At 51.1% G+C, this 14,616-nt stretch overlaps 1 protein-coding gene across 2 annotated transcripts; it reads left to right on the top strand.

Moving 5' to 3' along the window:
• The first annotated feature begins 669 nt into the window (after nucleotides 1-669).
• Nucleotides 670-14,258, top strand: NRDE2 (NRDE-2, necessary for RNA interference, domain containing). 2 transcript variants are annotated; one of them, XM_083167830.1, is made up of 14 exons: nucleotides 670-795; nucleotides 2,669-2,765; nucleotides 3,172-3,363; nucleotides 4,435-4,572; nucleotides 4,896-5,331; nucleotides 5,571-5,976; nucleotides 7,438-7,571; nucleotides 7,764-7,887; nucleotides 8,413-8,588; nucleotides 8,742-9,128; nucleotides 10,006-10,883; nucleotides 12,509-12,647; nucleotides 13,321-13,392; nucleotides 14,015-14,258. In XM_083167830.1, the coding sequence occupies exons 1-14, from the start codon at nucleotides 735-737 to the stop codon at nucleotides 14,138-14,140; spliced, it is 3,366 nt and encodes a 1,121-aa protein (XP_083023956.1). In that variant the 5' UTR covers nucleotides 670-734; the 3' UTR covers nucleotides 14,141-14,258. The 2 variants fall into 2 exon arrangements, with proteins under 2 accessions (XP_083023956.1, XP_083023955.1); XM_083167829.1 differs by having other exon boundaries at nucleotides 3,169-3,363.
• Nucleotides 14,259-14,616: the final 358 nt, after the last annotated feature.

The raw sequence follows: 14,616 nt of genomic DNA, 5'->3' as shown, positions 1-14,616 counted from the left end.
CTGGCATTAGTGCTGGCGTATTACATCTGTCTGGTGTTAGCGCTGGTGTATTACATGTTGCTGGAGTTAGCACTGGCATATTGTCTTGCTGGGCATTAGTGCTGGCGTATTACGTCTTGCTGGGCATTAGTGCTGGCGTATTACATCTGTCTGGTGTTATCGCTGGTGTATTACATCTTGGTGGCATCAGCGCTGGCGTATTACATCTGTCTGGTGTTAGCGCTTGTGTATTACATCTGTCTGGTGTTAGCGTTGGCTACCTTACCCTCTCCTTGAGCGAGAAAATGCTCTGTTCCTGGACTTACCTGGTAATGTATGATTACCATCACCTGTGAGGAGCTAGGTAATTGATAAGGAAGGTGTTTCACCACAGGTGATGGCAATCATACATTACCAGGGAAGTCCAGGAACAGAGCATTTTCTCTCTCCTGGAGAGGGTCAGGTAGGCAAGTATGTATTACATCTTGCTGGACACTGGCATATTACATCTTTTTGGGTATTAGTGCTGGCATATTACATCTTGCTGGGCATTAGTGCTGGCATATTACATCTTTCTGGACATTAGTGCTGGCATATTACATCTTGCTGTGTACAGACTACATTTCCCAGTAATGCTCTGCGGCACAATATCTGAAGTGTGACGTTCACTTTTGCCGCCGCAATGCTCGCTGGGACATGTAGTCTCGCAGAAGACAGGTGTGACGTCAGTTGTGGGCGACGCGTGTTGTACAAACATGTCTCTGTTTCCAGCGTTTGCAGGTTCCTCTAGTGCTGGCCCGGCCGCTGCTCACACAGGTATCTGCCCGGGACCTCCGAGCCCCTCACCAGTGCCAGACGTACCTCATACCTCCCCATCCCTGCCAGATGTGCCTCACACCTCTCCATCCCTGACAGACGTACCTCGCACCTCTCCATCCCTGACAGACGTACCTCGCACCTCTCCATCCCTGACAGACGTACCTCGCACCTCTCCATCCATGACAGACGTACCTCGCACCTCTCCATCCCTGACAGATGTGCCTCACACACTCACCAGATGTGCCTCATGCCTCCACACCCCTGCCACATGTGCCTCATACCTCCACACCCTTACCAGGCTTGCCTCACACCCCTCACCCCTGCCAGGCGTGCCTCACACCCCTCACCCCTGCCAGGCGTGCCTCACACCCCTCACCCCTGCCAGGCGTGCCTCACACCCCTCACCCCTGCCAGGCGTGCCTCACACCCCTCACCCCTGCCAGGCGTGCCTCACACCCCTCACCCCTGCCAGGCGTGCCTCCCCCCCCTCACCCCTGCCAGGGGTGCCTCTCGCCCCTGCCAGGGGTGCCCCTCGCCCCTGCCAGGGGTGCCCCTCGCCCCTGCCAGGCGTGCCCCTCGCCCCTGCCAGGCGTGCCCCTCGCCCCTGCCAGGCGTGCCTCTCACCCCTCACCCCTGCCAGGCGTGCCTCTCACCCCTGCCAGGCGTGCCTCTCACCCCTGCCAGGCGTGCCTCTCACCCCTGCCAGGCGTGCCTCTCACCCCTGCCAGGCGTGCCTCTCACCCCTGCCAGGCGTGCCTCTCACCCCTGCCAGGCGTGCCTCTCACCCCTGCCAGGCGTGCCTCTCACCCCTGCCAGGCGTGCCTCTCACCCCTGCCAGGCGTGCCTCTCACCCCTCACCCCTGCCAGGCGTGCCTCTCACCCCTCACCCCTGCCAGGCGTGCCTCTCACCCCTCACCCCTGCCAGGCGTGCCTCTCACCCCTCACCCCTGCCAGGCGTGCCCCTCACCCCTGCCAGGCGTGCCCCTCACCCCTGCCAGGCGTGCCTCTCACCCCTGCCAGGCGTGCCTCTCACCCCTGCCAGGCGTGCCTCTCACCCCTGCCAGGCGTGCCTCTCACCCCTGCCAGGCGTGCCTCTCACCCCTGCCATTCGTGCCTCTCACCCCTGCCATTCGTGCCTCTCACCCCTGCCATTCGTGCCTCTCACCCCTGCCATTCGTGCCTCTCACCCCTGCCAGGCGTGCCTCTCACCCCTGCCAGGCGTGCCTCTCACCCCTGCCAGGCGTGCCTCTCACCCCTGCCAGGCGTGCCTCTCACCCCTGCCAGGCGTGACTCATCCCTCCACACACCCCTGCCAGACATGCCTCAGCCCCCACACCCCTGCCAGACGTGCTTTACCCCCTGCCAGACATTCCTCACCCCCCCCCCCACACCCCTGCCAGACGTGCTTTACCCCCTGCCAGACATTCCTCACCCCCCCCACACACCCCTGCCAGACTTGCCTCACCCCCCCCCCCCACACACCCCTGCCAGACATGCCTCACCCCCACACACACCCCTGCCAGACGTGCCTCCTGACCCCTGCCATATGTGCCTCACACCTCTCCATCCCTGCCAGACGTGCCTCACACCTCTCCATCCCTGCTAGGTAGTGAACCCCCTGCATGCCTCCGCCAGTGGTAGCGACCCCCCTGTATACCTCCGCCAGTGGTAGCGACCCCCCTGTATACCTCCGCCAGTGGTAGCGACCCCCCTGCATGCCTCCGCCAGTGGTAGCGACCCCCCTGCCTGCCTCAACCGGTGTTAGTGGTGTGTTAGTGGTGTGTTAGTGCAGGTGTGGTAATACTGTGTGAGTGGGAGGTTAGGGTCCTGGATGTGCTCCTGTGTCACTGACTGTGTCTCCCATCTGCAGAGTTGGACTGGCTGAGTAATAAGAGTTTCAGCACGAAAGATGCCATCTCCCTGCATCACATCTCACAGCAGGGTGCTGCGTCCTCTCCTCTCACCAGGTACCCGCCTCTACAAAAAAGCATATACAGTATAAGTTTTGTGCAACACATGGGTATTGGGTGAAGGAGGTGGGGGCTCTTCCATTGAGCTCCACCACCAAGCTGTGGTTGAACTGGTAAATGACCTGCCTTCAGATTCAGAAGATGGCAGTCACCACCTTACATAACTGGCAAAGAGTTGCAGATGGCACTTCTGTAGTCCTAGGACACATCTGTGAATCTAGAGGGTATTGGACACCCTGACACATGTCTAATGGTTGTCTAGACGTGAGCCTCTGTCCCCCAAGTGGGTGATGACCCTTATTACCTCTGATGCCCAATGCAGAGAGCAGCTGTATGTCTGTGCCAGAGGGTTAAGGGCTATTTGTGGTAGTCCTCTAATACTCTACCTCTCCTTCTAAAGCAGTGATACCTCTCCGGGACATCAGACCACTGCTATCGACCCAGATCCAGGGGCCATAAAGAAAAAGAAGAAAGAAAAAAAGAGAAAGAAGGAAAAGAAGAAGAAGAAGAGCAAGTGGGACGATGACCATAAATACAGAGACACCAACTCTGACATCACAGAATTACAGAAATATCCGCCGCAGAGTACTGCAAGGTGCATCAGGCGCTGCCTTATTAAGGGGTGTACACACGGTGCAATTTCCTTGCCATTTGATCCTGATTCAATTGGGATGAAATGGCAAGGCAAATGCATTCGATCTATACTCTATAGCCTTGCCTGCAGTCTATATTTCTATTCGAATTCGATGCCACGGGGTTTTCGATTTTTATTCTATTTTGATCGATTTCCATTCGATTTTGCTTATTTAATATGAATCTAATAGAAAAATAGACCAAATTGAACCGCGCATTCCCCACATTAGAGCGAGATTAAATTAGCTGCACTAATTACCGCAACTCAACTCAACTGCTGGAAGCCCGCAGTAATTAGCATAAACTCTATTGGTCAAGCATCCACAGTCAGTAACTTCTATGGTATAGTAGGGTACAGGTATAGGGGGCTGTGTGTAATACACGCCTCCTGCTGTATCACCATAAACCGCTATCACTCTGTCCACAACTGAATGACCTTTAGTGTGTACCCAGCGTAAGTGAGGGTTTCATGGAGCAGAGAACTCCAGTAATATGGACTCCTGCTGTAGACCCACAAGTCCCATCATTACCAGCCTCTTCCGAAACAGCTGGAGGGAGGGTTGCAGGTTGCCTGAAACCTCTCTAAGGCCTTTATTCAGATCTGATCGCAGTACAAATTTGTTTGTAAAATGGGCAAAACCATCTGCAGGAGGAGCAGATGTAACGTGCAGAGAGAGTTAGATTTGTGTGAGTTATTTTGTTTCTGTGCAGGGTAAATACTGGCTACTTTTTTACACTGCAATTTAGATTTCAGTTTCAACACACCCCACCCAAATTTAACTCTCTCTAACATGTTACATCTGCCCCACTTGCAGTGCACATGGTTTTGCCCATTTTCCAAACACATTTTTACTGCGATCAGATCTGAATAAGGGCCCAAATGAGGATTTTATAAGAAACTTTATTGATTTTATTTATATAAGCTAATTATGAAGTGACACAACAGAACATGCCATTGCCATTGTCACTCTTTATGTTGATAGAAGTACTGAGCAGGTCATTATAAAGAGGGCGTATTCTCTTATTTCTGCAGCGGGGACCCTCCGGCCGCGGGCCGATCTCTGTGGCTGGATGATGCCCAGGGGAAGGCAGAGGAGATCTTCAGACTTGATAAGAAAGCTGACCCTGCGAACTGGGAGTACAAGTCATTGTACCGGGGAGACATTGCTAGGTGAGAGGTCCTGCACTGCTACTGAAGGTCTCTTTGTATTGATGAGTGTGTGTACAGGTGAATGTGTGTGTGTGTATGCAGCTGCAGCCTTAGTTGTGGATAAGGTGGGTAAATGGCTGAGTGCGGGTGAGAGGTGCTTTACTAAGTAGAAATGCAGCTTAGGTCATGCTAGCATTATTAAAGAACAAGCAAGGATATTATGGTGCAGATCTAGTGCCTGTCAGAGATGAAGCCCTTGTGTGATTGGCTATGTACATAATGTACTAAAGCTTTGGGTGCCAGGTCCGGCTCATTAATCCTCTCCTTATGCCCTGTATACTCAGGTATAAGCGGAGGGGGCGTTCCTGCCTGGGTATAGACCCTAAGAAGCAGCACATCATCTGGGCGGACACACATGACAAGAAGCCACCACAAAAGAAAACAGAGCGTTATTACAGCAAGAATGCTCTGCGGGGGTTGAGGAGCAAAGCGGACCCAGTGTCCGGCACCACAGACAATGCAGAGCCTGGCTCTGCAAGCTTTATTTCAGTGAAGGATGCGGATGCCTCCATTGCTGTTCCCACCAGTTGGGTAAATCCTCTTGGCGTCTATGATGCCGCTACCTCCATGTGGTTACAGGGGAAAGGCGGCCCGGAGATCGAGCCCTCGGTGATCACGCCCAGAGATACTGACACGCTGGGAAAGGTGGAGGATTATAACCGGAGGATACGAGAGAATCCCACGGACATCGCAACATGGATGGAGTTTGTCACGTTTCAGGTGCCGTAGTAACTCGTCCTTTAATATTTATGTGTTGTTTGATGTGCAGTGTGCTCGGCCTCCCTGGTCACAAGGAAGAGCTGTGGTTTGTTACAGTGATCTAGTACATCGTCGTAAGAATGGTGGGACGCTATGCAGAATAGGGAACGTAGAGAGGAAGATAGTAAATAATGGGTAACCACACTGTGAAAGTGCCTCATAGATTGTGCTGATAAGTCGCATTTCTTTTATCTCTGTAGGATGAGCTGAGCAATCAGCCCAGCATGTACTCCGCCAGTGCGGGTGAGACGGACAGCCACCGTATAGCGCCCAAGTTGGTTCTGGAGAAGAAGTTGTCTATTCTGGAAAGAGCCATTGAGAATAACCCGAGCAGCACTGAGCTGAAGCTGGCCCGGCTGCAGCTGTGCGCCGAGTTCTGGGAAAGCCCCGCCCTGCTGAAGGAGTGGCAGAAGCTGATCTTCTTGCACCCCAATGACCCGCGGCTCTGGCAGAAATACCTGCTGTTCTCACAGGGCCAGTTCAGCACCTTCTCCGTGTCCAAAGTGAACGGCATCTACGGCAAGTGCCTGAGCACACTGGCAGCGGTACAGGATGGCAGCATGCTATCACACCCGGCTGTACCGGGCACAGAACGCTGCATGTACGGTGAGTGTGGCATCTGTATCCATCAGACCCCTTTGTGTCCCCTATGTAACACATGCACATAATGTCCCAGCATCTAGAGTACACTCGTCGGAATAACATGCTCACCGCACGGAGCAGCCACCAGGTAATGCAACCATGGTATTTATACTTTATAACGTTCCGGGCGGTTGCGGCTCGCCTATAGCAGACATTCCAACAAGTTGTGTATAGATGTGTTGTGGCCCTTAGAAACATTCCTATGATCCCTGCTCCGTATCAGTAACCATTAATACACTATGTAAACACATGTTTGTATATTGCCAGCAAATAGACCAGTGAGATTTTATTGATGTTTATACTTTGCAGTAATCAATTGTTAACAATATTAAGCATAAACACAACAATATTATAACAATGTCGTTCAGAAGGGCAAAAAAGAGGGGTATCATTTATTTTATCGGTACTTGTGAGTTATCCGGGCGTCCGATTTTTAAATCGGGTCGGATCGGGACATCGCATCGCATCGCATGCGACCATCGGATGCGATGCGATGCGATGACCCGATTTTTCCATAGGAATCAATGTTAAAATGGACTGAGTCCATTTTAACATGGAATTCAATGGGAAAAAGGGTCCTTTTCATACCCCTACTATCCAAGTGGGCATGGAGTTGGATATAAACCTGTGGCGAGCGTAGCGAGCCACCGAGCCCGAAGCGTGGCGAGCGTAGCGAGCCCCGCGAGGGGACACGGAATACCGTCCCCTCGCGGGGCTCGCTTCGCTCGCCACGCTTCGGGCTCGGTGGCTCGCTACGCTCGCCACAGGTTTATATCCAACTCCATGCCCACTTGGATAGTAGGGGTATGAAAAGGACCCTTTTTCCCATTGAATTCCATGTTAAAATGGACTCAGTCCATTTTAACATTGATTCCTATGGAAAAATCGGGTCATCGCATCCGATGGTCGCATGCGATGCGATGCGATGCGATATCGCATCGCATCGCATCTGATTGTATGCCTTAACTTAAGGCATACAATCAAAAAATCGGACGCCCAGATAACTCACAAGTACCATTTTATCACTTTGACTATGTCGCCCATGAAATGTGGGGCATACGCATATGGTAATGGGCCCAAACAGCCCTTCACGCCCCTCTACACCCCCTGCTCGGATTTTTCCGACCGAGCGTTGTACGCCCATGCGCAGAAACACCTCTGCACATGCGCAAACACAATACATCGGCCGTCCGACCAAACACGCAGCCGTCCGACTCAATCAGAATAAGGGCCATGGTGAGGAGCTTTATTCTCAAGCTGCAATGTAGCACTCCCACATCTAACTCTCTGCACGTGTTACATCTACCCCCCTGCAGCGCAGCATGGGGTTACATACATAACATCACTAACTAGCCAGGGCAGCTCCTGATGTAGTCACATGTAACCCTTCCATTAATGACTGCCCATCTGCTTCTCTCCTGACAGACATCTTCCTCCAGCAGTGCCACTTCCTGCGCCAGGCCGGGCACTGCGAGAAATCTGTGTCCCTGTTCCAGGCGCTTATCGATTTCACTTTCTATAAGCCAGACAGCGTGAAGGAGATGACCACCAGAGAGCAGGTACAGTCCTACGCTAGCCACCTCTGAGGAATGACGCCATTTGTCTGCCAGTTATTTCCCGCTGCGCACGACCCGAAATATTTCATTATATTGCATTTTAATTTCTCCAAACTGGAGCTCGTGTGCCAGTCCATATTAAACCAAACTTTTATACGCCGTAGGGGTAACTGTTCGGTGTTTCATTTTATGTAGGTGGAATTCTTTGAGCCTTTCTGGGACAGTGGGGAACCCCGATTCGGTGAGAAAGGGGCGAAGGGCTGGAGGGCGTGGATGCTGCAGCAGGAGAGGGGAGGCTGGATCGTCATCGATAACCTGGGTAACCTTACTATAGGGGGGCCTAGTGTGAACGCCGGTCCTTGTTTATATTAAACTGCTACTCTGGGTCCCACTAGAGCCCGTTATATATGATCACTCTGGCCTTTGCCTTAATAGTTCCTCTGCATTGACTCTTGCATGGTGCAGCAAGGACATGTGAACGGCGCATAGGCCACATCCAAATTAAGTGTCTGTCTTAGCCATTTCCTATTAAAGATACTACACCATTATAATAATCTGTAGGACCACTAGCGCAGGATCAGACGGCTGCTGCTTTCCCATTCGCTCCCCTGAATATTGGTCGTATGCGTTAGTGCAGCTCCATTGGCTGCTCCTACTTTGTGCCTGCACACATACGGTCTCCGGCAGCAGATTAATGCGCGTGCAGGCATTGCTGTCCTGTGTGTTTGTTATAAGTTATACACTGAGATGGGAGCGACAGGGTTTCGGCCCAGCAAACGTTGGACATGGTGGAGAACTGCTTCTGCCACTTTGTGCCACTAGTGACCGCTGACTGTGATTACAGGGGTGGAAGAAGAGGATGATGCAGAAGAGGAGTTTGATATAAAAGACAGAAGCTGCCCCAGGCATCTGATATGGCTGGACATGGAATGCTTCCGAGAGGGCAGACAGTGGTTACCCTGGAGGCCAGATCCTGCAAAGAAACAGACAGAAGAAGACTGTGAGGATCCTGAGAGACAGGTGTGTGCCCGGGGAATTCTCTGTTCACAACCGCTGGGGTAATCTAGTGCGTCTATGGGAAATGTCAGCATTCTTGTGCTTGGTGCATCCCCTCTGGGGCATCGCTGGAACTGTAGACTATAAGGTTCTCTCTGACCGCCACTTCTCCTACAGGTTCTGTTTGATGATCTTGGCCAGTCGATGTTCAAGATCTCCAGCCCCGATTTACAGTTCCAGCTCATCCTGTCCTTCCTGCGGTTTCTGGGGGTTCCCTGTGGCTCTTGGCTGTTCCCCGCCACCACGTACTCCTCCTTGGACGATGCCTCCATCTTTGAGCGCTTCCTGCCCTGTGAGAAGATGATGATGTCGTACGAGCTTCCACTGTCTGGCATCAGCGCGGTTGGGCACCTGGATACCATGAGCAGAGGCAGACAGCGGATAGGTCAGTGCAAGGAAGGCGAGAGCTTCATCCAGAACGTCTTCCAGGCTGCCATGTCCTGCTCCCGGGGAGACGAGAAAACCAAACTCTCCGTCTGCTGGCTTCAGTATGAAATATCCAAGGTATCCACTCTTTTGCGCCCTGCGTGCCCCGCTGCTCCTTTGCCTGCCCCGCTGCTCCTTCATCCATCGCATCCCACAAGCCCCGCTGCTCCATCATATCACGTGTGCAGAATTGCTCAGGGTTAATGTTTAAAGCAATAGGTTAGCCGCATGCAGCACTCCAGATGCTGTGGAACCACAACTCCCAGCGTGCCCTGCCAGAGGTTTGCTGTTAGGGCACACTAGGGGATGCTCTCTGTGCCCATTTTACATATGCTCCCCTGCAGTAGAGGCAGACAGCGGATAGGTCAGTGCAAGGAAGGCGAGACCTTCATCCAGGACGTCTTCCAGGCTGCCATGTCCTGCTCCCGGGGAGATGAGAAAACCAAACTCTCCATCTGCTGGATTCAGTATGAATATCCAAGGTATCCGCTCCTGCGTCCCCCTCTGCTCCTTTGCGTGCCCCGCTGCTCCTTCGTGTCACGTGTGCAAAATTGCTCAGGGTTAATGTTTAAAGCAAGAGGTTAGCAACTTGCAGCACTCCAGATGCTGTGGAACCACAACTCCCAGTGTGCCCTGCCATAGTTTTGCTGTTAGGGCACACTAGGGGATGCTCTCTGTGCATGTTTTACATCTGCCCCCTGCAGTGCAGCATGGTTTTGTCCATCTGCAAAAATTGCAGCCTTCTAATAGGCCTGAACCTGGCCCTAAGTGTTGTCCCTTCCAACACAGATGGACATCTGCAGCCAAAGACGGCACTGACTGCAGAGGGACTCTCTGAACTCCCTGTACATAGACAGGTGCTTAGATGGCTAGTGGCGCTCTCTTAGTGCTGCCTTTATCACAAGTGAGTAATTGCTGGATGGTAACTGTGATCTATTTCTGTTTTATGCCCCAGGTGGTTTTCTGCCTTCAAACCAACAGAAAGAGACTGAAATCCCAGGGAAAGCGGAGCAAGCGTCTGGCGAAAGGTCTCCTGAAAGAGGCGTGTAACCGGAGCAGCTTGGCGGTCTGGAAGCAGTACGCGCTCCTGGAGTGGCTCCTGGGAAACACTGATGAGTCCAGGAAAGTATTTGATGCAGCTATTGGCCTTGCGGGAAGCCGAGGATTAAAGGACCAGGAATTTTGCGGCCTCTGCTTACTGTATGCAGAACTGGAGGCAGAGATGCTTGGTCAACCAGAGGGAGGATCCGGGCCACGGTCCGTCCACGTACTCGCCAGCCTTGCGGAGAATTCTCCATATACTCCACATAATGGACCAGTCCAGGGTATCAGTGTTCTGAAAGCACGGAAAGCTTACCAGCGGGCACTGGAGGATTGTATGGCTCTCCCACCATCTCAAGTGCTGGTTGGCATAACCGGCTGCTTTGCACTTTTTCAGTATCTGACTGTAGGGGTAGACGCTGCTATTACTGTGTTCCAACAAGTTGTTGGCTCACAGCCACCCCATGCTGGGTTATGTGAAGGATCACAAGGCTCCTGCAGTCCTTTGCAGGCTATTACCATGATGCATACAAACCTGCTCAGGTACCATATGAAGGCCAGTGTGTACCCACGGGCCCCTCTCAGAAACACATTAATGGCTGCTTTGCAGTCCTATCCCTCCGATGTCACCCTCTGGAAATCTTACATCCAGTTTGAGAGTTTATCCCACCATGCCAGCAAAGCCAGGCGGTTCATAGACAGTGTCCGGAGGACAACGGTTGCTCTGGAACCCTATCTGTTTGCAATCCGAGCAGAACAAGACCGAAAAAGGCTGCTGGAGTCTGTGCAAAGGTAACGGAGTTCTTCCCATAAAGCGAAGCCCGGGGTACCAGTGTGTTCTGGGGGCCCGACCCTGGTCATGTACATACGATACAGGGAGCTAGGTAATACTGCAGCCCTTTCAGAGCAGAGATAAAGTTTAGAGAACTAATTTGACCCTAAAACAGCAGCAGATCAGGATCGTAACGTTACAGGAGCCCAAATAATGTGATGTCACACGTGCCACAGTACTATAGAAGCTGGGGGTAGGCCCACCGTTCACTCTGTGGCACCCACATGTGATGTCACACGTGCCACAGTACTATAGAAGCTGGGGGTAGGCCCACCGTTCACTCTGTGGCACCCACATGTGATGACACACTTGTATAGTTCATATTATAGTTAGCTGGCCCATAGAGGCTTCTTCCCAGTTTTCTGTATCTTTTTCCTATATAATAAAATCATTTTACTCCAGAAACATAAAAGCGGGCATGCAATGCATAGGGTCATTTCATTGAAAAACAAAAAGGTGTATTTAATAAAAACACAGCATATAACCTCTTTAACCACACTTCAGCTCCCGAGATGGGAAGACGAGATCTCTTGGCAACGGGTGTGGATCAGTTGGTCACCATAATGTTGTTAGACAGTCATTAGGTCGACATGCAGAAATGTCAACATGAGTCTAGGACGACAGGGTCATTAGGTTGACATGGGTTAGGTCGACAGTAAGAAGGTTGGCATGGGGTTTTTCACTGTTTTTTTTTTTTTACCTGAAAGTCGACACAGTCAACATGGAAACAGGTTAAAGTGCCTTGCTACGCTCGCCACACTATTTTATTCTCCCACCACGCCCTAGTGTATGGTAGGGTATGAAATACTGCCTGTCGGCTCAAAAAAGTTAAAACCCCATGTCGATCTAATGACGCTGTCGACCTTCCTGCATGTCGACCTAGACACATGTCAACCTAATGGTGTTGACCTAATGACTGTGTAACAACTTGCTGGTGACCCAATGACCGTATCCCTTGGCAACACACAGAGTTCTGTGGAGGTCCCCTGGAAACAAATAGCTGCTGGTATTGTCCAGCTCTCCCTTCCTCAGCCGCTGCTGTAGAAGGCTGCATGGGAGGATTCTGTTCCATGGCAGTGGCTAGATAGCCTGCACTCTGTCTCCTAGAGACTAGATATGCTTCACTCTCTGTGTTGTCACTGGCTTCTAGAGACTGGATAGGCCGCACTCTTAGTGGTGACACTAGTTCCTAGTGACTGGATAGGCTACACTCTCAGTGATGTCACTGGCTCCTAGTAACTGGATAGGCCGTGCTCTCAGTGATGTCACTGGCTCCTAGTGACTGGATAGGCCACACTCTGTGATGTCACTGGCATTTAGTGACTGGATATACTGCATTATCACAAAAAAAAAAACAGAATTGTTGATCAGCTCATGATAAAAGCATCTCTCAGCAATGGAATACTCTGTGACACTGGGGTGTGTACGGAACATTTTGCTGTGAAATGAACCATGTGCCTATGTTTTTAAGGTAGATGTTTTGTTTCCATGTAAATGAGTAATTAAAAGTAATAACCACCATTGGTTTCAGTGTAACATAATCATGCATTCTGGGGATTCATGGACTCCTGTTCCTTTCTTACAGGGCGGCTATGGGTGAGATACACACAGTGATGCCAGAAACGGGCCTGTCCAATCGCATCAAGGCTCTGTACGAGCACGGTCTGGGCACAGAGCAGGGTTCCCGGTGTCCGCTCCTCTGGAGGATGTACCTGCACTTCACGGTGAGGGAGACCTGTGGTGGGGCATTGGGTGTGTACGTGACCTGATATTGCTGGGGTGGGTGACCAGCAATGAGTCCTTGTCCATCCAGGTGACTTTGTTTCCTTCTAGTAACGTCAGTATCTTACCATATAGACAGGTGACTTCATCTCATCTGCTCATGTTGTGGCCACACCCGTCCATCCCCGGGTTCTGCAATGGTTACTTACCTTCCCAGCACGGAATCCCATTTGAAGTGACTGGTGATATCACACATTTGGAAGGAGTTACATGAATCTGGCACCTGTGGCGCAGTGTTTGTGTAATGCGCCCAGCTGGCACCGGGTCATCCCTTCCTCCACGCACCTTAACGAGCATGCAGGCAGCTGTGTGACTGGTCAGTTACAGCGATGACATCTGTGATGTGATATAATGTAATGAGTGACATCACACTGCCAAAGAATGACCGGATCAGATGAGTCACGCAATGCCCCCGTCATGTCACAGTGTTTTGTTGTGAATACATAATGACAGAGTAACATCTGCTGTTATTTGTGTGTAAGCGCAGAGGATGAGATAAATGGCTGTGCCTGGATCAGTACCAGGTGAAGGGAAAGCAGGCGCGCTCTCCAGTGTATTATGAGAGTGGTGATACAGGGGCCCGGAAGGGGAATACTTACATTTCATATATTCCAGGTAACTCTGGGACATCGGGACAGAAGCCGGGGACTCTTCTATAAAGCCATTCAGAACTGTCCATGGGCCAAGGTGAGAAATTGTCCTGCAAATCCTGAGCTCGCAGGTACCAGTGTCAGAGGTTCTGTGCTAGGCCCGGACCAGTAATATCAGCAGCGGCCTGGGGTGCGGTGGTGGGATCGCTGCAGGGGAGCTGGGGATCAGTCTGTGATCTAGTCTATTACCCCTCATAGCCGACAATAGTTCTATCCTCAGTAATGGGCACTGGAGGCCAATCTCAGTAGGAATAATGTACTGGGCCAGCGTCTGTATTTCCAGTCAGTGAGAGGCGTTGGATTGACACAGTGCTATTAGCGTTATTACTGGATTTACTTCGGGCCATAAGACTTTTCTTGCTTCTCTAAGAAATCTGGTTTGTCTTCCAATTATGACAAGAAGTTTCCAAAGCAGAGCCGGTTTCTTACAGACGTCCCCAGTGTTACTGCTACTCTATACGAGACTTGTATATTACAGACTGCAGAGCTCATGGAGATACGGAGGGGGCCAGATGGGAATTCTGCAGCGTGTTGCTCCCCCAATGTCTGCACAGGACACGTGTACTGTACATGCAGCTCTGCATGAGACCAAAGGATGCAGCGTATGTAGTTCTGGGCAGACATCCCCGGTTATACTCTCACCCTCTTTACCCCGGCAGGTGCTGTATATGGACGCTGCAGAATATTTCCCCGACCAGCTGCAGGAGATTGTGGATCTGATGACTGAGAAGGAACTGAGGGTCCGAGTACCTCTGGAGGAGCTGGAGCTGTTGCTGGAGGATTAATTCTTCATTTCTGTCCAATGTGCAACATCCACAGAAATCGCTGTACAGTATTTTTGTAAAAGATTAATAATTTTTTAAGGAAAAGCCTGAATAAAAGGAATGATTGTGTGTCTATAAAGGCTTCTCCAGGACTTCTTTCTATCCTCGGCTCAGCCAGAACCGGCTGTGTCTCTGTCACAGTTCTCTAGTGAGATAAAGGTTTGGTGTTTATAGTGGTCAGGAAAGTGGAACTTTATATAAAGGAAATCACAATTATGTTGTCTTGATATAAAGATACTAACAGGTTTCATCTTTTTTTTTTTTTTTGCAAGTAAACCTTAAGATATTAGTACATGGGTAAATAAAAACTATGACATAACCCTAGCGCCACCCTTTAAATCCCTCACCCCTTTAAGAGCCTAACTTCACTCCTAAAACCCTAAACCCAGCCTAAATCCCTACCCCTTATAAACCCTAAACTCGCCTCTAACACCCCC

The sequence above is a fragment of the Crinia signifera genome, chromosome 12 (genome assembly GCF_055691185.1).
Source record: "Crinia signifera chromosome 12, ASM5569118v1, whole genome shotgun sequence".
Taxonomy (NCBI): Eukaryota; Metazoa; Chordata; class Amphibia; order Anura; family Myobatrachidae; genus Crinia; species Crinia signifera.
Note: the sequence above shows the minus strand (reverse complement) of the source record. Positions and strands in the feature narration are given on the sequence as shown.

Excerpts from the sequence above, each read along its gene's own strand:
- NRDE2 (XM_083167829.1), top strand. The coding sequence starts at position 735 with ATGTCTCTGTTTCCAGCGTTTGCAGGTTCCTCTAGTGCTGGCCCGGCC. Across the intron at positions 4,573-4,895 it reads TACCGGGGAGACATTGCTAG|GTATAAGCGGAGGGGGCGTT; the intron begins GTGAGAGGTCCT and ends CTGTATACTCAG. Across the intron at positions 5,332-5,570 it reads TGGAGTTTGTCACGTTTCAG|GATGAGCTGAGCAATCAGCC; the intron begins GTGCCGTAGTAA and ends TTATCTCTGTAG.